The sequence below is a fragment of the Acanthochromis polyacanthus genome, chromosome 13 (assembly GCF_021347895.1).
Source record: "Acanthochromis polyacanthus isolate Apoly-LR-REF ecotype Palm Island chromosome 13, KAUST_Apoly_ChrSc, whole genome shotgun sequence".
Classification (NCBI taxonomy): Eukaryota; Metazoa; Chordata; class Actinopteri; family Pomacentridae; genus Acanthochromis; species Acanthochromis polyacanthus.
This window is the reverse complement of record NC_067125.1, coordinates 2556810-2581864: the sequence shown is the minus strand read 5'-3', so window position 1 is coordinate 2581864 and position 25055 is coordinate 2556810. Positions and strand designations below refer to the sequence as shown.

General features: G+C 37.0%; 1 protein-coding gene across 3 annotated transcripts in view; it reads right to left on the bottom strand.

The window, feature by feature from the left end:
- Positions 1 to 25055, bottom strand: part of si:cabz01090165.1 (uncharacterized protein LOC100333421 homolog) — a 276030-nt gene that overhangs the window by 55007 nt on the left and 195968 nt on the right. For all 3 annotated transcript variants that reach the window (XM_051958377.1, XM_051958378.1, XM_051958379.1), the window contains exons 6-8: positions 7323 to 7599; positions 4794 to 4994; positions 939 to 1105 (exon numbers count right to left, since the gene is read on the bottom strand). In XM_051958377.1, the coding sequence (XP_051814337.1) occupies positions 939 to 1105; positions 4794 to 4994; positions 7323 to 7586 (632 nt within the window). In that variant the 5' untranslated portion in view covers positions 7587 to 7599. The remainder of the gene's footprint in view (positions 1 to 938; positions 1106 to 4793; positions 4995 to 7322; positions 7600 to 25055) is intronic.

The following is a 25055-nucleotide window of genomic DNA, read 5'->3' as shown; positions in this document are numbered from 1 at the left end:
TTGATGATTTTTGAGACATTTTGGGGATTTTTTGAGTCATTTTAGAGGATTTTTGTATCATTCAGGGGATTTTTTGAGTTATTTTACAGATTTTTAAAATTTCTTTTTGAAAATTTGTGAGTCACTTTGGAGAATTTTGAGTGCTTTGGGGGAATTTAGAGTAATTTCGGAGCATTTATGAGTCATTTTGGGTAATGTTTGAGTCATTTCATAGAATTTTAGAGTCTTTTATGACCATTTCAAAGTCATTTTGATTAAATTTTGAATGATTCTGGATTAATTTTGAGTCATTCTGAGTCCTTTTGGATTAATTTTGGTCATTTTCAGTCATTTTGGAGAATTTTTGAGACATTTTGGGGATTTTTGAGACATTTTTTGAGCCATTTTGGGTGAATTTGAGCCATTTTGTTCAAAAGTAAGAAATTTTGGAGCATTTCTGAGTGATTTTGTGTAAATTTTAAACATTTTGAAGTAGTTTGAATCTTTTTTTAAAAAAAAATCAGTCAGTTTTAAGTTATTTTAGGCTACTTTTGAGTCATTTATGGCCACTTGTAAGTAATTTTGCTTGAAGTTTGAGTAATTTTGGACATATTTTTGGATGGATTTTGTTGGTTGTTTCTTCATGAAAATCATCTTTTCAGGAACGTTTGACATGAAACTTAAATAATCTGGTGGAATATCTGCCTCCTCAGCCTCTAGCTGCAGATTTCTGGTGGAAACGAGGAGCTGTGGAGGTTTAACTGAAGGAGGATCTGGATGTGTGGGCGACGCCAGCAGCTCAGACTGGATCATCAGCGTTTGAGCTACAAAAATAAAAAGCGAGTGGAGCCTAAAAATACCCAGATGGAGCTGTAAACAAGCTGCAGCTGTCGGCTCCGGAGCTTTTATTCTGCCGTGTTTCATTACGGAGGTCAGAGGGAACGCTCGGGTCTCCTCACCTGGCCAGCTTGTGCAGGTTGGAGAAGATGCCTTCAGGGACGCTCTCGATCAGGTTGTGGTCCAGACTCAGGGTGTTGACGCTGACCAGCAGGGCCACCGTCTCCCAGGGGATGTCCACCAGGTTGTTGTAGCTCAGGTCCAGGTCCTCCAGGGTCTCCAGGAAGTCCTGACAGGAAGTGATGTCACAGGAAGTCAGATGACAGTGTTATAACATGAATGCACAGAAAAGGAATGCACACTGTAGAAAAACGTTTGTTTCCACATTCACCTTAAAAATACAGAAAATATGTTAGAAAGATAACTTTTTAAAAAACAAACCTGCTGTACAAGTTGTTGTTATTAATATTATAAGTAGAGTCTTTGAGTCATTTTGTGGATTTGTTTTGGTCAATTTGGAGAATATTTGTGACATTTTGTGCATGTTTCAGTCTTTGGACGAGTATTTAATAATTTTATGAATCATTTTGAGTCACTTTGACCAAGTTTACAAATTATTGTGAAAAAACAAAAAACAAAGGTAATTTCTGATATAGATGATATTTGTTAAGCTTTATATTTGTTTTTTTTCCAATCAACATAAAACATTTTACCGTGATTTTCTTACATATTTGTAAATTCAGATAAAATAACAGAGAAAATCTGTAAAATAACAACAAGAAATACACTGTAGTGAAGAGTGTAATTTAACGATGAAATGCTGTAAAGTAAAATAGAATAAAGTCGACATTTCAGATGTGATTTACAGTTTTACAGGAGAAAAATTAAGAAAAAGTTTGAAAAAAAAAGAGACGACAGCCAGAAGGAGGAAAGAATAACTCCATTCATTTCCTCTTTCCAGGGAATCTGTGCATGTTTCTTGTTTATTTTTACACTTTTTAAACTGATATTTCTACATTTTTGCAGTTTATTATTTGCTGCTTTGATGCAAATGTCTTATCTTTAAAACATAGAGGAGAAAATAATAAGAAAGGAGCAACTGAAAGCAGAAAAGCTGCACTAATGGGATGTTTCAGATGAAGAGGAGAAGAGATTTTAGGTTTAAAACAGAGGAAGACATGCAATCAGAGCTGGTTGTTGGTCTAATTGCCTCCAGGTTATTGTGATCATCAGAACAGCAGATAAAGCAGCCGCTGATCCGCCTGTAATTACTGGAATTATTCACCACAGCTCATTTATCACCTCGTTTCTACACAAAAGGAACTTTAAGAGCTGTGAGACCAGTTTTAACAGCAGAAAATGAGAAGAAATGAACTAGATTCAAACAAAAAGAGACAAATGAGAAATGCAATGACAAAAATGGGATAAATGACACGTAAAATGACAGTAACAACACACTAAATGATAAAAAATGAGACAAATGAGAAATAAAATTACACAATGAGACAATAAATGAAAAAAATGAGACATTAAATGTAGAGAAAAGAGACAAATGAGACATGAAATGACAATGAATGAGATAAATGAGATGAAGAATGACAAGAATTAGACAATTGAGATGCAAAATGTCAATAACAACGAAGTGAATGACAAAAATGACACACTAGATGTAAAGAAATGACACAAATGAGAAATAAAATGATGAAAATGAAACACTGCATGTAAAAAATAAATAGGACAAATGAGAAATAAAATGACAAAAATGAGATAAATGAGACACAAAAATAGAAAACCAAGACAAAAAAATGAGAAGAAACAACAAACAAACTAATAAATTACAGCTGCACATTTTTAAGTACATTTAAGTTCTTTAAGCCACTGCTTTGGGGAGCTTTGAACTGTTTAAATCTGCAGAATTTTTTTTTTTTCAGTAAATATCGTCCTAACGTCTTACAGTATTTATGTACAATGGCTTATTTAACTTAATTTAATCTATTTTTTATTGTTCTTTTGAATATTTTTAGTATATGGGGCATTAATGAGTCAGGCGTGGATGTTATTGATGCTTTACATCTCATTTGTCTCATTTTTGTCATGTTATCTCTTATTTGTCTGTTTTTTTCACATCTAGTGTCTCATTTTGGTCATTTGGTGTGCTGTTTTTGTTGTTTTGCATCTCATTTGTTACGTTTTTATCAAGAAGTGTCTCATTTTTGTCATTTTATTTCTCATTTGTCTCATTTTTGTCATTTGATGTCTCGTTTTTGTCAGTGTCTCATTTTTGTCATTTTATTTCTCATTTCTCTGTTCTTTTAAATCTAATGTCTCATTTTTGTCATTTTAATTCTCATTTGTCTCATTTTTGTCAAGTAGTGTCTCATTTGTTGTCATTTTAATTCTCATTTGTGTGGATTTTAACATCCAGCATGTCATTTTTATCATTTTACTTCTCATTTGTCTCTTCTTTAACATTTAGTGTCTTATTTTTTACCATTTAGTGTGCAATAGAACTGCGTTCTGCACTTATTTGTTGTTGTCTGTGAATGATGGATTTTTCTGAATGTTTCTTGATGATTTTCTGACAGATTCTGGTCCATTTTCAGAGCGCTGCTTTAATTAAACTGAGAAACAGTAAATTCTGTTGCACATTAGTGAAGTAAAAGTCCATTTGTAGCTGAACAAAGATTAGCTTTAAATTAAAATGATAATTCCAGCTGATGAAGGCCAGAGGCTAACTGGCTAATTCTGTCTGTCCTCATTTATTTATCATAGGACTGTTTCTCTATAGCACATTAAAATAGGAAATTAAACCGAAGTAGAACTTATTCTGCTACAAACTGAACCACACATCAATAAAATAATAGTTTTAGGTTTTTAGTGTCGACTTTTTCACTCATTAATTCATGTAGAGTTTCTCCTGTTGTATTTTAAAAAGGTTCTATGAATGTTTAACCTGTTGTTTCTGCATTTGTAGCTCCAATTTCTGTGAGTTTTGTGTCTCTATCAGCCTTCTGTGCATATTTAAATTATATGATCAATTAAGCAAACTTACTATAAAACAAAACAAGACAAAAGAGACACAAAATGACAAATAAGAGACACACAATGGCAAATATGAGACAAAAAATGACACAAAAGAAACTCACACTGACAAAAACAAGACATAAAAATGACAGAATTTTAACAAAAAAATACCAAAAATGAGACGAACAAGACACTAAAAGAAGAATGCCAGACACAAAATGAGACATAAAGCTAAAAAAATGAGACACAAAATGCTAAAAATAAGACACAACATGATGAAATCTAGACATAAAATGACCAAAAATGGCAAAAACGAGACATTAAATGACGACAATTTGGCATAAAATGACCAAAACATGACAAATGACACGCAAAATGAGAAAACTTAAATGACCAAAAAACAGAAATATGAAACACTAAATGACAAAAATGAAGCACAAAACTACAAAAATGAGACACGAAATGACAGAATTTTGGCATGAAATGACCAAAAATGACAAAAATGAGACACTAAATGACAAAAATTAAGACACAAAACTACAAAAATTAGACATAAATTTTAAAATTTAAACATTAAGTGACCAAAAATGAGACACAAAATGATAAAAAAAAAATGAGGCACTAAATGACAAAAAAGAGACACAAAATGACAAAAATGAGACACTAAATTATAAAACTTAAACATTAAGTGACCAAAAATGAGACACAAAATGATAAAAATGAGACACTAAATGAGAAAAACAAGTAACTAAATGAAAAAATTTTTACACAAAATGACCAAAAAATTTGCGTTTTTATCATTATGTACCTGGAAGATTTGATCTGAGATGCTAACATTGATTTAACATTAATTAAAACAGTTTTATTTTAATTTATTTACCTGAAAGGCTCCCACTGAGATGCTAACATTGATGCTAACATGAAAATATTTTAATATCTTTATTAATTAATACCTGAAAAGCTCCCTCTGAGATGCTGTGCAGCTGGTTGTTGGCCAGGATCAGGTGTCTCAGGTTGACCAGACCCTGGAAGTGGGCGTCGTCCAGGACGGTGAGGCGGTTGGCGTCCAGGTGGAGGGCGTGGAGGTCCTGGAGGTCAGCGAAGGCGTACGGTCGGATCTGACTGATGGTGTTCCTGCTCAGCGTCAGGTGGATCTGATAGAACAAAGTAAACGTCAGTGAAACGTTCAGGGAGCAGATCTGTCCATGTGGGGCTAAAAGCCGACCTCAGGATCCAACAGTTCACAAGATAAACTCTCCAAAAAATTAATGTTAATAATTAATAATATCAATAATTAATAACATTTATAATGAATCGTAATAATAATTAATAGATGAAAAATAGATGAAATTTTTTTAAATATCCCTTATTAAACAAACAACTATGTAGATCTGTACAGTCTATAAAATAAGATTTATTTTTGTAAAACGTGTAATTTTATTTATTTCATTATTTCCAGCTTTAAAGTTGAGATGCAAATTAATTCTACCACTTGTAAAAAAATAATTATACATTTTTTTAAAAGGACAAAGAAAAACTAAACCAAAAAAATAAAATAATAAAACAGTGTAAATTAATATTATTTATTAAAAATGATATTGTAATTTTTTTAGTTTAATATTTGCAGCTTCAAATTAAATTAATTCCATCGTTTGCTAAATAAATAAATAAAAATAAACCAAATAAGCAAACAAACAGATCAAATAAGTGGTAATATCTGTAAAATAATATTATTTATTAAAAACAATATTGTAATTTAGTTATTTTTTCCAGCTTTAAAATTGAGATGAAAATTAATTCTACCATTTTAAAAACTCCTTTTGTGTCTCATTTGTGTTGTTTTTGATTATTTTGTGTCACTTTTTTTGTCTCAATTTTATTATATCGTATCTCATTTATATCATTTTGTGCTGGATTTTGCTGGAATGCAGATGGGCGGATGGGCGTGGAGGTCAGGTGAATGCACACTATCTGAACATATTCCATAGAATTCCTTTTACTTTGGCTATCGCCACAACTTAATGTCTCATTTGTTATCATTTTGTGTCTCATTTTCGTCATTTAAAGTCACATTTTTGTTATTTGGTGTCTCATTTTTCAACTATTTCAAATATCTGTAAAATAATAATATTTGTTTTTCATTTTAACAGGAAAAAATTGTTAAAAATTTATGGTCGAATGTCTTAAAAGAACGAATAATAATTAGTTACAACTCAGACTTGTGACATTTTGAACTACATTTTACTGGCAGCATTTCAATAAATACTATTGTTTCAGTGATTTATTTTCTGTCATTTAATAAAAATAACACTTTAATTTGCCATCTGATAGAGTTTTTATAGTAAATAGTACCGTACTCTAAATCTGTAAAAGAGTTCATCTTTCCAACAAAATAAAGGTAAAAACTTTGGAAAACTTTCATTTTTTACAGTGCTGCTGTTGCCTCCTCCTTCTGCTGATCAGCAGAGGAAGAGCAGCTGTGGCTGATCGTCATCATCATCGGCCTTAAAGCAGGTTTCACACAGCATGCGGTGTGGAACTGTTTGGACGGTGAGTGACTTTGTGCCTCCACCACACTGATCGATGGAGCTGCCTGCTCCAGTGAGGCCTCCAGACCTCCACATGAAGGTCCTGGATCTGTGGACTACACCGACCAGCTCTGCCTTGCTGTTGGACTCAGTGGTACCTCCACTCACACGGTCAGCCTTCAGAGCCGACCGCCCTCTTTCCCTTTGATAGGGAGGTTTTTGGCCTTAGGGGCTAGTTTTTGGTTGATTGAGAATAAATCTGACTGTACCCTCTGTATTTCCACTCTATGTGTTCTCTTTTGGGTTCCCAAATTCCACTGACCTTAACAAAAAAAAAACACTAAAGTGATGCTGATCAGAATCTGAGACACCACCAGAAGAGGAACCGACCAATCCCAACAGATCAATTCAGTCAAAACAAATCAATTCAGTCTAAACAGATCAATTCCATCCCAACAAATCAGTTCAATCCAAATAGCCCAGATCGATCAGATCCTCCTCACACCTTCTGCTACAAAAATGTGTTTGAAAAGGTTCTGTAAAGGTTCTGTAAAGGTTCTCTAAATGTTCTGTGAAAGTTCTGTAAAGGTTCTGTAAAGGTTCTGTAAAAGCTCTGCAAACATCACATAAAGGTTGTGTCAAGGTTTTATAAAGGCTCTGTAAATGTTCTGTAAAGGTCCAGTAAAGGTTCTGTAAAGGTTTTCTAAAGGCTCTCTAAAACTTCTGTAAAGGTTCCATAAAGGTTTTGCAAAGGTTCTGTAAAGGTTCTCTAAAGATCATGGGTAGGTTTTCGAAAGGTTCAGTAAAGGTTCTGTAAAGGTTTTCTAAAGGCTCTGTGAAGGTTTTGCAAAGGTTCTGTAAAGGTTTCTTAAAAGTTTCGCAAAGGTTCTCTAAAGGTTCTGTAAAGGCTGTCTAAATGTTCTGTAAAGGTTCTGTAAAGGCTCTAACACCCACCAGGCTGGACATGTTGGCGAAGTCCCGGTGTCTCAGCGTGGTGATGAAGTTGTCCATCAGACGGAGCTCGGCCGTCTGCCGGTCGATGTTGGGAGGAACGAAGAGGAGGCCCGTCTTGGCGCAGAGGACCGTGTAGGACGGGAGGAGGTTCTGGCAGGTACAGCGCTTTGGACACAACATGGAGGAGGAACCAGAGGGCAGTGAGGACAGGAGGACCAGGAGGAGGACCAGGAGGGGACACACCAACGAAGAAGAGACGTCCATGGCTGCTGAGATGCTGCAATAAGAGGAGAAGAAGAAGAAGAAGTTAGTTCAGTAAATTACTCACTCATCTTTTAACGTGATGGGCCTCTTCAAAACCAAATCACTGATTATTTTTGTTGAGTTTTTAGATAAAATATCAGAATTTGAAGCTCAGATCTCCTTCATGTTCCTCATATCTGATCTGGTGGAATTCAAAAACGATGAAGCATGGTGGAGGCAGCATCATGATGTGAAGCACGGTGGAGGCAGCATCATGATGGAGCATGGTGGAGGCAGCATCATGATGAAGTATGGTGGAGGCAGCATCATGATGAAGCATGGTGGTGGCAGCATCATGATGAAGCATGGGGGAGGCAGCATCATGATGGAGCATGGTGGAGGCAGCATCATGATGAAGTATGGTGGAGGCAGCATCATGATGAAGCATGGTGGTGGCAGCATCATGATGAAGCATGGGGGAGGCAGCGTCATGATGAAGCATGGTGGTGGCAGCATCATGATGAAGCACGGTGGAGGCAGCGTCATGATGAAGCACGGTGGAGGCAGCGTCATGATGAAGTATGGTGGAGGCAGCATCATGATGAAGCATGGTGGAGGCAGCATCATGATGAAGTATGGTGGAGGCAGCATCATGATGAAGCATGGGGGAGGCAGCGTCATGATGAAGCACGGTGGAGGCAGCGTCATGATGAAGCATGGTGGTGGCAGCATCATGATGAAGCACGGTGGAGGCAGCGTCATGATGAAGCACGGTGGAGGCAGCGTCATGATGAAGTATGGTGGAGGCAGCATCATGATGAAGCATGGTGGTGGCAGCATCATGATGAAGCACGGGGGAGGCAGCGTCATGATGAAGTATGGTGGAGGCAGCGTCATGATGAAGCACGGTGGAGGCAGCGTCATGATGAAGTATGGTGGAGGCAGCATCATGATGAAGCACGGTGGAGGCAGCGTCATGATGAAGTATGGTGGAGGCAGCGTCATGATGAAGCACGGTGGAGGCAGCGTCATGATGAAGTATGGTGGAGGCAGCATCATGATGAAGCACGGTGGAGGCAGCGTCATGATGAAGTATGGTGGAGGCAGCATCATGATGAAGCATGGTGGTGACAGCATCATGATGAAGCACGGTGGTGACAGCGTCATGATGAAGCACGGTGGAGGCAGCGTCATGATGAAGCACGGTGGAGGCAGCATCATGATGAAGCATGGTGGTGGCAGCATCATGATGAAGCACGGGGGAGGCAGCGTCATGATGAAGCACGGTGGAGGCAGCGTCATGATGAAGCATGGTGGTGGCAGCATCATGATGAAGTATGGTGGAGGCAGCATCATGATGAAGCACGGTGGAGGCAGCGTCATGATGAAGTATGGTGGAGGCAGCATCATGATGAAGCATGGTGGTGGCAGCATCATGATGAAGCACGGGGGAGGCAGCGTCATGATGAAGCACGGTGGAGGCAGCGTCATGATGAAGCACGGTGGAGGCAGCGTCATGATGAAGCACGGTGGTGGCAGCATCATGATGAAGTATGGTGGAGGCAGCGTCATGATGAAGCACGGTGGAGGCAGCATCATGATGAAGCATGGTGGTGGCAGCATCATGATGAAGCACGGTGGTGACAGCGTCATGATGAAGCACGGTGGAGGCAGCGTCATGATGAAGTATGGTGGAGGCAGCATCATGATGAAGCACGGTGGAGGCAGCGTCATGATGAAGTATGGTGGAGGCAGCATCATGATGAAGCACGGTGGAGGCAGCGTCATGATGAAGCACGGTGGAGGCAGCGTCATGATGAAGTATGGTGGAGGCAGCATCATGATGAAGCACGGTGGTGACAGCGTCATGATGAAGCACGGTGGAGGCAGCGTCATGATGAAGCACGGTGGAGGCAGCGTCATGATGAAGCATGGTGGTGGCAGCGTCATGATGAAGTATGGTGGTGGCAGCATCATGATGAAGCACGGGGGAGGCAGCGTCATGATGAAGCACGGTGGAGGCAGCGTCATGATGAAGCATGGTGGAGGCAGCGTCATGATGAAGTATGGTGGTGGCAGCATCATGATGAAGCACGGTGGTGACAGCGTCATGATGAAGCACGGTGGAGGCAGCATCATGATGAAGTATGGTGGTGACAGCGTCATGATGAAGCACGGTGGAGGCAGCGTCATGATGAAGTATGGTGGAGGCAGCATCATGATGAAGCACGGTGGAGGCAGCGTCATGATGAAGCATGGTGGTGGCAGCATCATGACGAAACATGGTGGTGGCAGCATCATGACTTGAGGCATGGTGGAGGCAGCATCATGGTGTGCCTCAAACAGCCAAATCTCCACAGAAATGGTTGAAAACTGACCGTTTGATTAGTTTTTTGAAGAGGAATGAGGTGAAACTGCTGCTTCTAGAGTCTTTTTTTGGTGAACTGTGGTCAAAAAAACCCAAATAAAACGTTAAACTAACGAGAGCAGAAATCCTCGGAGTGTGCGACCGTATCAGCATTAATGTATGCTGATTTATGGGACGACTTTCAGGCCGAGGCTGCGGTTGAATTTAGGTGCCGGAGTCTCCGAGGAACACTGGAGCTTCTGAGAACAGATTTAATTTGTTTGGCCAGGCCGGCCTAGCGTGAGAAAAATGCAAAACAGTTCTCTTTTCAGACTCACAGGCACTCCTCCATCCTCTCTGCTTCCCTTCATCCACCCTCAAAAACAGTGTGTTTAATATTAGCATGTACATACGCACATGCCACCAGGACACGCAGGCTGACACGTCCCTCGCTCCTCACCGTAATGAAACGTGTGATCGGAGGCTGACGTGTTCATTTACATGTTGATTGAGTTTCACGCTTCGTCAGTCTCTTAGAGAAACGCCTCAATCCCAGCCGCTAATGAGAAAGAGACTAGAGAAGGAGGCCACCAAGACTCTATGACTCCTCTGAAGGAGAAAGAGACTAGAGAGGGAGGCCACCAAGACTCTATGACTCCTTGGAAGGAGAAAGAGACTAGAGAGGGAGGCCACCAAGACTCTATGACTCCTCTGAAGGAGAAAGAGACTAGAGAGGGAGGCCACCAAGACTCTATGACTCCTCTGAAGGAGAAAGAGACTAGAGAGGGAGGCCACCAAGACTCTATGACTCCTCTGAAGGAGAAAGAGACTAGAGAGGGAGGCCACCAAGACTCTATGACTCCTCTGAAGGAGAAAGAGACTAGAGAGGGAGGACACCAAGACTCTATGACTCCTCTGATGGAGAAAGAGACCAGAGAGGGAGGCCACCAAGACTATATGACTCCTCTGAAGGAGAAAGAGACCAGAGAGGGAGGCCACCAAGACTCTGTGACTCCTCTGATGGAGAAAGAGACCAGAGAGGGAGGCCACCAAGACTATATGACTCCTCTGAAGGAGAAAGAGACCAGAGAGGGAGGCCACCAAGACTCTATGACTCCTCTGAAGGAGAAAGAGACCAGAGAGGGAGGACACCAAGACTCTGTGACTCCTCTGATGGAGAAAGAGACCAGAGAGGGAGGCCACCAAGACTCCATGACTCCTCTGAAGGAGAAAGAGACTAGAGAGGGAGGCCACCAAGACTCCATGACTCCTCTGAAGGAGAAAGAGACTAGAGAGGGAGGACACCAAGACTCCATGACTCCTCTGAAGGAGAAAGAGACTAGAGAGGGAGGCCACCAAGACTCCATGACTCCTCTGAAGGAGAAAGAGACTAGAGAGGGAGGCCACCAAGACTCTATGACTCCTCTGATGGAGAAAGAGACCAGAGAGGGAGGCCACCAAGACTCTATGATTCCTCTGAAGGAGAAAGAGACCAGAGAGGGAGGACACCAAGACTCTATGACTCCTCTGAAGGAGAAAGAGACTAGAGAGACACCATTTTATGAGTTTTTGTGGTGTTTGCATCACATTTTATCCATTTTAAGCCTAAATGTGATTATTTTTCCTCACATTTTGGTCATTTCATATCATTTTGTAGTCATTTGCATATTTTTTTGGTTATTTGTTGTCACTTTGGGATTGTTTTGTAGACATTCTTTTTTTCATTTTGTACCTTTTTGTCATCATTAGCATCACAGTTCATTAATTTTCCATCTTTCTGTGGTGTTTGCGTCACATTTTGGTCATTTTATGTCTTTTTGTGATTGTTTTTGTGCAACATTTCAGCTGTTTTATGTCTTTTTTCATTACAGTTTGATCATTTTATATCATTTAGGGCTGTTTTGTGTCACATTTTGTTTGTTTTGTGTCTTTTTGTGATCATTTTGTGCAATATATTGTAATTTTATGTATTTTTGTGACCATTTGTCTCATATTTTGTTTATTTCATAGAATTTTGTTGTCATTTGCATCCCTTTTTGGTCATTTTATGTCAATTTGAGGTTGTTTTGTGTCAAAATTTGGGTCATTTTATGCTTTTTTGAAGTCATTTAGTGTCACATTTTGGTAATTTTCCAGTTTTACGTCTTTTTACGTTACAGTTTGGTCGTTTTACATTATTTTCTGGTTGTTTTGTATTCCATTATAGTTGTTTTTTTCCCTTTTTTTGGTGCTTTTGTCAAGTTTTTTTGTGTGGTATGGGTCTTTTTGTGGTCATTTTGTGCAACATTTTGGTAATATTATGTGTTTTCATGGCCATTTTGCACCCTATTTGGGCCATTTTGTGATCGTTTGCATCCCTTGCTGGTTGTTTAACGCCAACTTGGGCTTGCTCAGTGTGTAAACTTTGGCCATTTTATGCTTTTTTTTTTTTAAATTTAGTGTCTTTTTGTGACCGTCTTGTTTGACATTTTGGTTATTTTATGTGTTTCTGTGAACATTTTCTTCACATTTTTGTAATTTCATATCATTTTGTTATAATTTCCCATCCATGTGTTTGTTATTTATGTCAATTTGGGGTTGTCTTGTGAAACATTTTGGTAATTTTATGTGCTTTAGGGTCATTTTCCCTCATATTTCAGCCATTTCATATTATTTCATGATCTCTTGCATCCTTTTTTGTTTATTGCATGTCAATTTGGGGTTGTTTTGTGTGGAAATTTGCGCCATTTTGTGCTTTTTGTGATCATTTTGTGCAACATAAAAATGTCAGCCATCGCCTGCTTCCTTTTAAACCGACGCTGCAACAAACGAAGCAACACAAACAGGGTGAGGAAGTCGAGCCGAGGGGGAACAAAACCCAGAAATGCAATCAGACCTACAGAGACTTGAGGTGCAGCTAATTATCCTGGCTGATAAACAACATGATGGAGGAGGAGGGAGGAGGAAAATAAAGAGACGGAGGAAGTTACGGTTTCCAACCAGCTGGGGGGGATGTTGGGCTGCCTGTTTAGCGCTAATGAAATCATGCTAACACACATGTGCACACCAACGACGTGCACACTGAAGGCCACTGAGTTAAAGAGATGAGTACACGGAGAGGAAACACTTCATATTCATGTGACTGTAAATATTCTGAGCTCCTGTTGGTCTCAATAAGCTGCTGCTGCATCTTCATCAGAATGAAACGCTGCTGCTCTCTGCTCTAACTCCACTTCTGTTCACATTTACATGCATTTACAATTCCCATTATGTTCAGAGAGGATTAGATTATGCTTTCATTATGTTTATATTAAACGCAAAAACTAACACAAAAAAAAATCTCACATGAACCATCTTTCCTTAAAGGGATTTTACTGCCAAACAAAACAAAATGTTGGACAGCATCTCCTCTGTGAAGCACAGTGGAGGCAGCATCATGATGTGAAGCACGGTGGAGGCAGCATCATGATGTGAAGCACGGTGGAGGCAGCATCATGATGTGAAGCACGGTGGTGGCAGCATCATGATGTGAAGCACGGTGGAGGCAGCATCATCATGTGAAGCACGGTGGAGGCAGCATCATCATGTGAAGCACGGTGGAGGCAGCATCATGATGTGAAGCACGGTGGAGGCAGCATCATGATGTGAAGCACGGTGGAGGCAGCATCATGATGAAGCACGGTGGAGGCAGCATCATGATGTGAAGCACGGTGGAGGCAGCATCATGATGTGAAGCATGGTGGTGGCAGCATCATGATGTGAAGCACGGTGGTGGCAGCATCATGATGTGAAGCACGGTGGAGGCAGCATCATGATGAAGCATGGTGGTGGCAGCATCATGATGTGAAGCACGGTGGAGGCAGCATCATGATGAAGCATGGTGGTGGCAGCATCATGATGTGAAGCATGGTGGAGGCAGCATCATGATGTGAAGCACGGTGGTGGCAGCATCATGATGTGAAGCATGGTGGAGGCAGCATCATCATGTGAAGCACGGTGGAGGCAGCATCATGATGTGAAGCACGGTGGAGGCAGCATCATCATGTGAAGCACGGTGGAGGCAGCATCATGATGTGAAGCACGGTGGAGGCAGCATCATGATGAAGCATGGTGGAGGCAGCATCATGATGTGAAGCACGGTGGAGGCAGCATCATGATGAAGCATGGTGGTGGCAGCATCATGATGTGAAGCACGGTGGTGGCAGCATCATGATGTGAAGCATGGTGGAGGCAGCATCATCATGTGAAGCACGGTGGAGGCAGCATCATGATGTGAAGCACGGTGGAGGCAGCATCATCATGTGAAGCACGGTGGAGGCAGCATCATGATGTGAAGCACGGTGGAGGCAGCATCATGATGAAGCATGGTGGTGGCAGCATCATGATGTGAAGCACGGTGGTGGCAGCATCATGATGTGAAGCACGGTGGAGGCAGCATCATGATGTGAAGCACGGTGGAGGCAGCATCATGATGTGAAGCACGGTGGAGGCAGCATCATGATGAAGCATGGTGGTGGCAGCATCATGATGTGAAGCACGGTGGTGGCAGCATCATGATGTGAAGCACGGTGGAGGCAGCATCATCATGTGAAGCACGGTGGAGGCAGCATCATGATGTGAAGCACGGTGGAGGCAGCATCATGATGAAGCATGGTGGTGGCAGCATCATGATGTGAAGCATGGTGGTGGCAGCATCATGATGTGAAGCATGGTGGTGGCAGCATCATGATGTGAAGCATGGTGGTGGCAGCATCATGATGTGAAGCAGTTTGGTTGTTTCTTGTGTTTCGTGGTCATTTTTTAAAAATTGTGTTCATTTCATATCATTTCTGTGGTAGCGTCACTTCTTGATTATTTTTATGTCAATTTGAGGTTGTTTTGTGTGAAATTTTGGTCATTTTGTGCTTTTTTGTGGTCATTTACTGACGCATTTCACCTGTTTTACATTGCAGCTGTTTTACATCGTTTTCCGCTACAGTGTGGTCGGTTTACATCATTCTGGGGTTGTTTTGTGTCACACTGTTGTTATTTTACCATCATATCATGTCTCAGCAGCAGCTTTCTGTTTACATTCTGTTCATCTCTCTGCTGCTGCATTTGGATTCAAATCAATAAGATTTCATGTCAATACTCGCTCACCATCACACAGACGTTTCAGAACATCGACTCTCTGCTACACAACCATCTGTAAGAAGCACTGCAGCCTCATTAGTACCTTAGATCATCTTCTGGATGATATTAAGACCATTCACATGGTCTTAAAGAAGCATTTTTTTCGTATTTCTTTTATTCCACCAAAAAATGTTTAAAGATTTCCCAAAAATGTTCAAAATGTGGACATCAGAAGTTATTTTTCCCACATTTTCAAACTTTAAAACGGGTCAGTGGAGATCATCAATGGCTTGATTTGGAGAAGAAGCAGATGAATAGATGACAGTATCGTCTGCATACAGGCGTAGTTTAGCTTTCACCCTCGTGTCGTCCTGCAGGTCAACTTGATCCTTTTTAAAGTTCGAAAAAGTGGGAAAAAAATATTTTGACAGTGAAACTTCTGATGTCCACATTTTCAACATTTTTTGGAAATCTTTGAACATTTTTTGATGAGAAAAAATAAATATTAAAAATGTTCTTAAGAGAATATTAGAAGTTTATTTATGTAAATGAAATCATGACATATATTTTTAGGATTTTTCTGGAAGATTTTTACTAATTTTTTGAAAATACAAGAATTTTCTTGACAAATTTGGGGGATTTTTTAAATAAAACTTTTAAGGGAAATTTCAAAGGAATTATTGGAATTTTCTTCCCGAAGGTTTTGCAAATTTTTAGAAATTTGGGGAATTTTTTCTGAATTTTTGGAATTTTTTCAGGCAAGGAATATTTTTGGTGCCCATAAATGAAGACAGCAGGAGGGTTAAGAATATCTTTTCCAAGGTCATATAAGAAGAGAAAACAGGATGGGGGCTAAAACTGAACCTTGTGGCACACCTTTGCGTATTTCCAGAAAGTCTGACTTGTGACCATCAGTAAAAACTCCCTGGGACCTGTCTGTTAGGTAGCTAGCAAACTAAACCTGTCTAAGTCTGTCTAGAATGCATTTAAAAATGTGTAATTTTCCTGTCAAACACTGTAAAAGAACAAATTATTTATAAAAATGCAGATTTTTGATTTGGACATTATTTACAGTTTGGGTCAGTTTGATACATTTATTCATTTATTTATTCATTCATTCATTTAACGTGTCAAAGTGTAAATGAATCATAATTTCACTGCTAGATAACAACAGTTGAAATGACTGATGTCTACTCACTGATTCTGATTCCAGCTGCAGGTTTAAAGTCTCACATCTGAGCGCCGCGGCGGCTAATTAGCATCACAGTGACAGAAATAAACGACATTCAAACGCTTCCTGTTTCTGCAGATCCATTAAGACGTCAGCTGTGATGGATGTGAGCAGAAAAGGAGCTTTTAGGGCCAATTTTCTACATTTTCTCTATAAATCATTTCATCATCATCCTGAAGATTCTTCCTCCACGTTAGAACCAGATTCTGATGACACTGAACCACAAAAAAAACACGCTAAAAACACGTTAAACCACTAAAAACACGTTAAATATTAAACCACTAAAAACACGTTAAATATTGAAGCACTAAAAACACGCTAAACACACGTTAAACACACGTTAAACACACGTTAAACCACTAAAAACACGTTAAATCTTGAACCACTAATAACATGCTAAACACACGTTAAACACACATTAAACCGCTTAAAACATGTTAAACACACGTTAAACCACTAAAAACACGTTAAATATTGAACCACTAAAAACACGCTAAACACACGTTAAACCACTAAAAACACGCTAAACGCACATTAAACCACTAAAAACACGTTAAATATTGAACCACTAAAAACACGCTAAACACACGTTAAACCACTAAAAACACGTTAAATATTGAACCACTTAAAACATGCTAAACACACGTTAAACCACTAAAAACACGCTAAACGCACATTAAACCACTAAAAACACGTTAAATATTGAACCACTAAAAACACGCTAAACACACGTTAAACCACTAAAAACACGTTAAATATTGAACCACTAAAAACACGCTAAACACACGTTAAACCACTAAAAACACGCTAAACGCACATTAAACCACTAAAAACACGTTAAATATTGAACCACTAAAAACACGCTAAACACACGTTAAACCACTAAAAACACGCTAAACGCACATTAAACCACTAAAAACACGTTAAATATTGAACCACTAAAAACATGCTAAACACACGTTAAACCACTAAAAACACGTTAAATATTGAACCACTTAAAACATGCTAAACACACGTTAAACCACTAAAAACACGTTAAATATTGAACCACTAAAAACACGCTAAACACACGTTAAACCACTAAAAACACGCTAAACGCACATTAAACCACTAAAAACACGTTAAATATTGAACCACTAAAAACACGCTAAACACACGTTAAACCACTAAAAACACGTTAAATATTGAACCACTTAAAACATGCTAAACACAGGTCAAACACACATTAATCAACTAAAAACGTCTTTGTGGTTAATTTATGGGACATCTTGGTAATTTTCTGTGTTTTTGTGACTGTTTGCATCACTTCTTTTGTACGATATTCTGATAACTTTACACTTTTTTGTGTTCATTTTGAGTGTTTAGCATCGTTTCCATCTTTTTGTGGTGTTTGCGTCACATTTTGCTCGTTTCATGCCTTCATCTTACTGTTTTAGTGTCACATTTTGGTTGTTGTATGTGTTTTTGTGGTTGTTTTGTGGAATATTTTGCTCGTTTTATGGTTGTTAGATTCTGAAAATTAAACCACTAAACACTCATTAAACTGCAGGTTTTTGGTGTTGTACGTCAAACGACTGCACCAGACTCGGTGTTTCCAGGGCACTTGTTGGTTTTCTACTAATTTATGCTGAACAAAGCCATCGAGGAGCCGAACTATTTGTTCCGTCTCGGCTCTGTCGTCCACATTAACGCTGCCGGAATCAATCAGCGGCTCAAAGGCTGCAGAGATCAAAGTTCCTCTCAGAGAAAAGCGTCTAATGAGGCTTTGATCGGCCACCTCTCATTCCTGGATGCCGTCCACAAAACGCTGATTGTGTCGCTGTTTTTGATCCGAGCCCGGTTTGATTGGAGCGTCCACCGCGTCTGATTTCTTATTTATACGTTTCACACATATTTACTCTCATTTCCTCCATCGGAACCGGACTTAGTGTGTTCATAATCGAGCTTCTCTCTGCATTTTAAAGAGACTTTCAGCAGCTGCAGGCCCCAGAAAGCTGCTCAGTTTGTTGTTTCTCAGTGCTTATCTGGTTTTCTGACGAGTTTCACTTCATTCTAAATGAGTTTAAACACCAGATTTTGAAGCATTTTGCTGGAAAAGTTTGATGAGGTTGAAGAAATCAGCTGGAATCAGACAAATTTGCCAATTTGGTCAAATTATTCTTTAACATCAGAGGGAATCGGACGAGTTTGATTCTGTTTGGAGTCTCTAGAAGTAGAAACTGATCAGTTTTATTAGTTAAATGTTCAGAAAAAGTTGTTTCCATCCAACATGAAGCTCAGTAACTATCTAGTAAAAGTCAAAAAGCACCTAAAACTCTTTTGTTTTTGATAAAACTGAAGAGGTCTGATGGAAATCCATCAACCTTTTCCCATGAAATGCTTCAAAATCTGGTATTAAACCAGCAGTACTTCATGATAATGGCAGTCAGTGATGAGGTTCTGAGCCTCAGTCTTCTACACAGTAAAGTCTAGCAGGAGCAGAATACAGTTTTATCCTCTGAGACGCAAAGACGGATGGTTTTAGTGAAGTTTAAAGTTTAATATCATGAAGAATTGCTGAAGCATTTAAAGCATTTCATTGGAAAAGGTAGATGGATTTTCAGTAAACCTCTTCAGTTTCACTAAAAATAAAGTGTTTTTAGGTGGTTTTAGACTTTGATTAAATAGATATTGAGCTTCATGTTGGATGGAAACATTTTTTTTTCTGAACATTTAACTCAGAACTGAATAAAACAAGTTTTATCATCTGAGAGCAAAGACGGACCGTTTATTCATGATGGAAACTTATCTGCACCTTCTATGTCATTTCATTTACTCCTGAAAACGTTACGTTTTAGATATTTTTATTTTATTTTTACAGTCAACATCTTTGTATTTCTGTGATTTTTTTAATGTGAAAATCATTAAAATATTTAACCTGTTTATATTATATTTTATTTTTTGATTTTTTGAAAATATTTTTTACTTTTTTATTTTTTACAGTCAACATCTTTGTATTTCTGTGATTTTTTTAATGTGAAAATCATTAAAATATTTAACCTGTTTATATTATATTTTATTTTTTTGATTTTTTGAAAATATTTTTTACTTTTTTATTTTTTACAGTCAACATCTTTGTATTTCTGTGATTTTTTTTAATGTGAAAATCATTAAAATATTTAACCTGTTTATATTATATTTTATTTTTTTGATTTTTTGAAAATATTTTTTACTTTTTTATTTTTTACAGTCAACAACTTTGTATTTCTGTGATTATTAATGTGGATATTATTTACAGATTTGGCCTGTTTGTATTTGATTTTATTTGATTTTTTACAGTCAACATCTTTGTATTTCTGTGCTTTATTTTTTATTTTTGGGTATGTGGACATTTTTTTCCATATTTGTCCAGTTTTTCTTATTTTTTTATAGCAGAAGCTCTCCTTCCCAGCATGCACCAGGACGCCCCGCTGTGACATCATCATTAGCGTCAGAGAACCAATCAGACGGAGTTTCAGGAGGACGATGAACTGAGACACACCTGGACGCTTCAGAAGCAGATTCTTCTTCACGCCGAGGAAACTGACGAGGTTTTAGTTCAAGCTGTGAACAAACTGTGAGCTTCCTGCAGACTGTAAAGGTGTGTGTGTGTGTGTGTGTGTGTGTGTGTGTGTGTGTGTGTGTGTGTGTGTGTTACAGTGTGTGTGTGTGTGTGTGTGTGTTTGATGAAGACAATCATCATCATCATCAGTGGGATCGTCTTCGTCTCAGCGGGACTCTGAGGCTGAATCAGGTCACAGCGAGACGGAGGACAATTATTCTGACGCTTTTTATTTCTGTGGTTCAACTTCAACACTGAATTATAAAAATACTGAAAAATAAAAATAAATCTGGAGAAAATAAGAAAAAAATCTGGAAATTATAAGAATAAAAATATGGAAAAAAGAAAAAAATCTGGAAAAAATAAGAATAAAAATCTGGAAAAAAAATAAAACAAAATCTGGAAAAAATAAGAATAAAAATTTTTGGAAAAAATAAGAATAAAAATCTGGAAAAAAAAATAAAACAAAATCTGGAAAAAATAAGAATAAAAATTTTTGGAAAAAATAAGAATAAAAATCTGGAAAAAAAATAAATAAAACAAAATCTGGAAAAAAAGAATAAAAATTTTTGGAAAAAATAAGAATAAAAATCTGGAAAAAAATATGGAAAAAAGAGAATCTGTCCTCATGACTGTCAGTAAAAAATAAATTTAAAAAGCAGTACAAGATTGAAAAATGGTAAAGTTAACGGCAAATATCTGTAAAATAATCAGATTTTTTAAATTAATTGCAGTAAAACTGTGAAATTTAAGTCACATATTAAATTTTTTAAAACAATTTTTCAACCTTTTTTTCAAATACCAGCAAATTTCTTTAAAACAATAATATTTTAGCCATTTTAAAATAGAGTCACAAAATAATAATTTGCTATTTATACAGATTTTTGACGTGGACAATATTTACTGAATGGGCCTGTTTGTATTTTATTTTATTTTATTTTTATCATTTTACAGTCAGTATCTTTTTATTTATGTGATTTTTTGAAGTAAATATTATTAATACTTTTGGCCTGTCTATATTTTAATTTAATATTCATTTATTTTAATATTTTTTTTACAGTCAACATATGTTTTATTTCTCTATTTTTTACATTTGAGCAGAATTTATACAGCTAAATTTAATTTAATTTCTTTTACATTCAACTTATATATATATTTTTAGGATTTTTACTAAATAATATCTGCAATGAAAAACACAAAAAAGGAAAAATCAATAGAATAACAAATCAAAAATGTATTTACTCTTTTCCAGTTCTTAACATCTATATTTTCTTCTTTTCAAATAACAAAAAACATCAAATATTCGTCTGTTTCTGACCTACAGACAGCAAAAAAATGTTGTTTTTATCATTTTTTGGCTCAAATGAAGGAACAAATTCACTTTTTTTCTATAATTTAACAATAAATAATCAAATATCAGTAAATTCTTATGTTTAATTCTGGTAAAAACTGCTTTTTTTCATTATTTATGTGAATGTTTTCCAGCATCGTGTGTGTGTGACTTTATGTGTGCGATTGTGTTTTGTCTAACTCTGTTCCTGAATGTCAGCGCTCTGTGTGTGTTCTCCTCTAAACTCACACCATGTGTGTGTGTGTTCTCCTGTATTTAATCTGCTGATTGTGTGCGTCTCCTGGTGAGCACAATTCTTCTTGAATATTTTTGCATCAACTCTTCTTCCAGAAAAACAGCAAACGGTTTGTAAAGATCAGAACCACGATTCCTGCTCAGATCAAGTGAAGAAACGAGACTTTAAGCCGTCAGATGTTTCTGTTTTAAAGCTTATTATAGAAATAAAGTTGGTTTAATTTGACGTGAAGAAAGAAGAGACGTGTGTCATTCACACGTTATCCAACATTATCAGCTGTTTATGGCTTTAAACAGTAATTATCTGCATTTATGTTGGCTTTTATCCAGAATGTTGCCTTTTGCTTGAACAAAAACTTGAAATTAAGGCGTAAAATGATCCTGAAATCTCTCCAAAATAAGGTTTTATTCTCCAAACGGACTCAGAAGTCATCCAGAGTAACAGAAAATGAACTAAATGTGTCCAAAATAGCTTAAAAACCCACCAAAAGTTCTACAAACTGCATTAAAATGACTTTTTTTCAGTCATCGTGGAAGATTTGAGCATTTCATTAGATTTTTTTGGTATTTCCAACAATTTTTCATCCAGTTTTGAGCCTCAGCTCATCAAATCTACAGAGATGTTTCACCATGCTGAACAACTGTCTGCTCTGTTGTTTCTGAGCCGAGCTGCACTTCCCTCTCAGTCTAAATGTCCAAAATACCTAAAAAACCCCCGTCCAAAATGACTAAAAACGTTTCTAAAATAACCTAAAACTTGCCCAGAGTCGTATAAAATTGTCCAAATTTGACTAAAACTTTGTCCAAAGTAACAAAAAATGCCAAAAATGACTCAAAACTCGTCCAAACTAACATGAAAACTCTCAATAATTACTTGAAAGTAGTTCAGAATGACTAAAATGTTTATAATGAGGACAGAACAGACAATAGAAAGATGTTTCCTCATGCTGAATGGATCTCCAACAACTGTCTTCTCTGTTCACTGTTTCTGAGCCGAGCTGATTTTATTTTATGAACCGGTAGGTTTAATCGACCCGCAGTCCAAAAATGTCCTAAAATTACTAAAAAAAAGTTCAAAAGTGACTTGAAACTGGTTCAAATTGACAGTTTTTCAGTCTTTATGAAAAACTAGCATCAATTTAACCACATTTTTGAAATTTTAAACACTTTTAGTCCAGTTTTCTACAAATTTAAGCCTTTAATTGATTGATTTTTTTAACGTTTGATGGTCTTTTTAGTCTAAAAGTGTTCAAAATGACTCAAAAAATGTCCAAAAATGACTTGAAACTGGTTCAAAATGAGAATTTTTCAGTCATTACGAACAACTTGAATGAATTTAAACATGTTTTTGGTATTTTGAACAACTTTCAGTCCAGTTTTCCATCAATGTCAGCTTATATGTGATTAATGTTTTAAGTATGACTGTCTGACTTAAAACGTGTCCAAAACCAACAACAATTTCTGATATTTTGAACAACCTTTAGTCCAGTTATCACCAATTTAAGCCTTTATTTAAAGTTTAATTGTCTCTAAGTCTAAAATTGTCCAAAAACTACTTGAAATGATATTCTTGTCCGGTTATTATGAACAACTTGAGCGATTTTGGACAATTGTTAATATTCTGAAACACTTTTAGTCCAGTTTCCACCAAATTAAGCCTTTGCTTAAAACCATTTTTTAAGTTTGATGGTCCTTTAAGCCTAAAATAAAAAATAAGTTGAGAATAGTCCAAAAATGACTGAAACTAGTTTAACACTGACATTTTTTTTAGATTTTATGACCACTTTGAGCCATTTTGGACGTTATATTTGGTATTTTGAACCACTTTCAGTCCAGTTTAACCACCGATTCAAGTTTATTCTTGATTAATTTCCCAACAGAACTGTTTTAGCAGACGACTATTTACAGTTTGTGGCTCAGAGAAACTGCTTTAGTTTGGGCTTTTTTCCAAATAAAAGATGTGTTTTATGAATTCAGAAGGTTAAACTGCTGAGTAGAAGCAGCACAGTTTGTGTGTTATTGAGTTTTTAAAGCTGCATTCTGAATAACCAAACACCAAACTGTGTCTTTTACACCGACGAGGTTTTTTTTCAAACAGAAAATAAACATCTGTGGCAGCAGCAGCCTCTTGAAAAAGCCGCCGTGTCGGCAGCTAAGCGGCGTCTGTAATTACTGTGATTGTGTTCACCTCCACAGTCTCATATTCCTGCAGAAGAAAGCTCCACAAACAATCACCTGAGCGAGATAAGAGAACACGGAGCTCACCGCCGGCCGCCGACAAGAGGATTAGCATGTCAATAAGCCGAGGAGGAGGAGGACGACAGGAAGAGACAGCAGATAACAAGAAGACCGGGGATGTTCTACTGTTCAGAGAAACGCCGTCTGATTGGACGAGGAGGATGATGATGTGTTAACAGAAGCTACAAGTGGCATCGGAGAGGAAACGTGAGGGATTTGGACACGGTTTTAATCATTCTAACAAGTTTTAGTCCATTTCTAAGCCTCCACAGATCAGATCTAGAGAGATGTTTCACCATGCTGGATGTATCGTCTAACTGCTGGTCCCAATTCAATCTAAATGTGTTCAAATGAATATATGAACATATAATTTAAATACTATTTTAGGAGATATTTTATATTTTTATGAATTATTTTTAATATCATTTTAGTACATATTTTTCTGGTTATGTTTATATTTTCAGAGTATATTTTTATATTATTTTGGGAAATATTTTTTCTTCTCATGTTTATATTTTTATGACAGATTTTTAACATATTTTTGTGACATATATTTAAATTTTCAGGACATATTTTTATATTATTTCAGAACATATTTTATTTATATTTTTAAGATTATTTTAAAAAAATAGTATTTTAGGACCTATTTCTCTGTTTATATTTATATTTGTATGACAGATTTTTTTATATTTCAAAGACGTATTTTTCCATAATTTTAGGACATATTTTCCTATTTATAGGAAACATTTTTTATATTAATTTTGGGACATATGTTTCTTATTATATTCATATTTTTATGATCTATCTTTTAATATTTTGGGACATATGTTTCTTCTTAAATTCATATTTTTATTACCTATCTTTTAATATTTTGGGACATATGTTTCTTCTTATGGTCATATTTTTATTACCTATCTTTTAATATTTTGGGACATATTTTTCTTATTATATTCATATTTTTATTACCTATCTTTTAATATTTTGGGACATATTTTTCTTATTATATTCATATTTTTATTACCTATCTTTTAATATTTTGGGACATATTTTTCTTATTATATTCATATTTTTATTACCTATCTTTTAATATTTTGGGACATATTTTTCTTATTATATTCATATTTTTATTACCTATCTTTTAATATTTTGGGACATATTTTTCTTATTATATTCATATTTTTATTACCTATCTTTTATTATTTTGGGACATATGTTTCTTCTTATATTCATATTTTTAGGACCTATTTTTTTCTGCTGAGCATAATTTCCACCCGTGGACCTGAACACTGATGCTTTATGTGTTTCTTGTCATATTTTTACACGTATCGGTCGTGTAAACGCTCAGTTTAGCACCTGAATAAATGGCTGACCTTCATCGCTGACCTTCATCTTCAAACCCGTCGGACTGTCGCCATGGT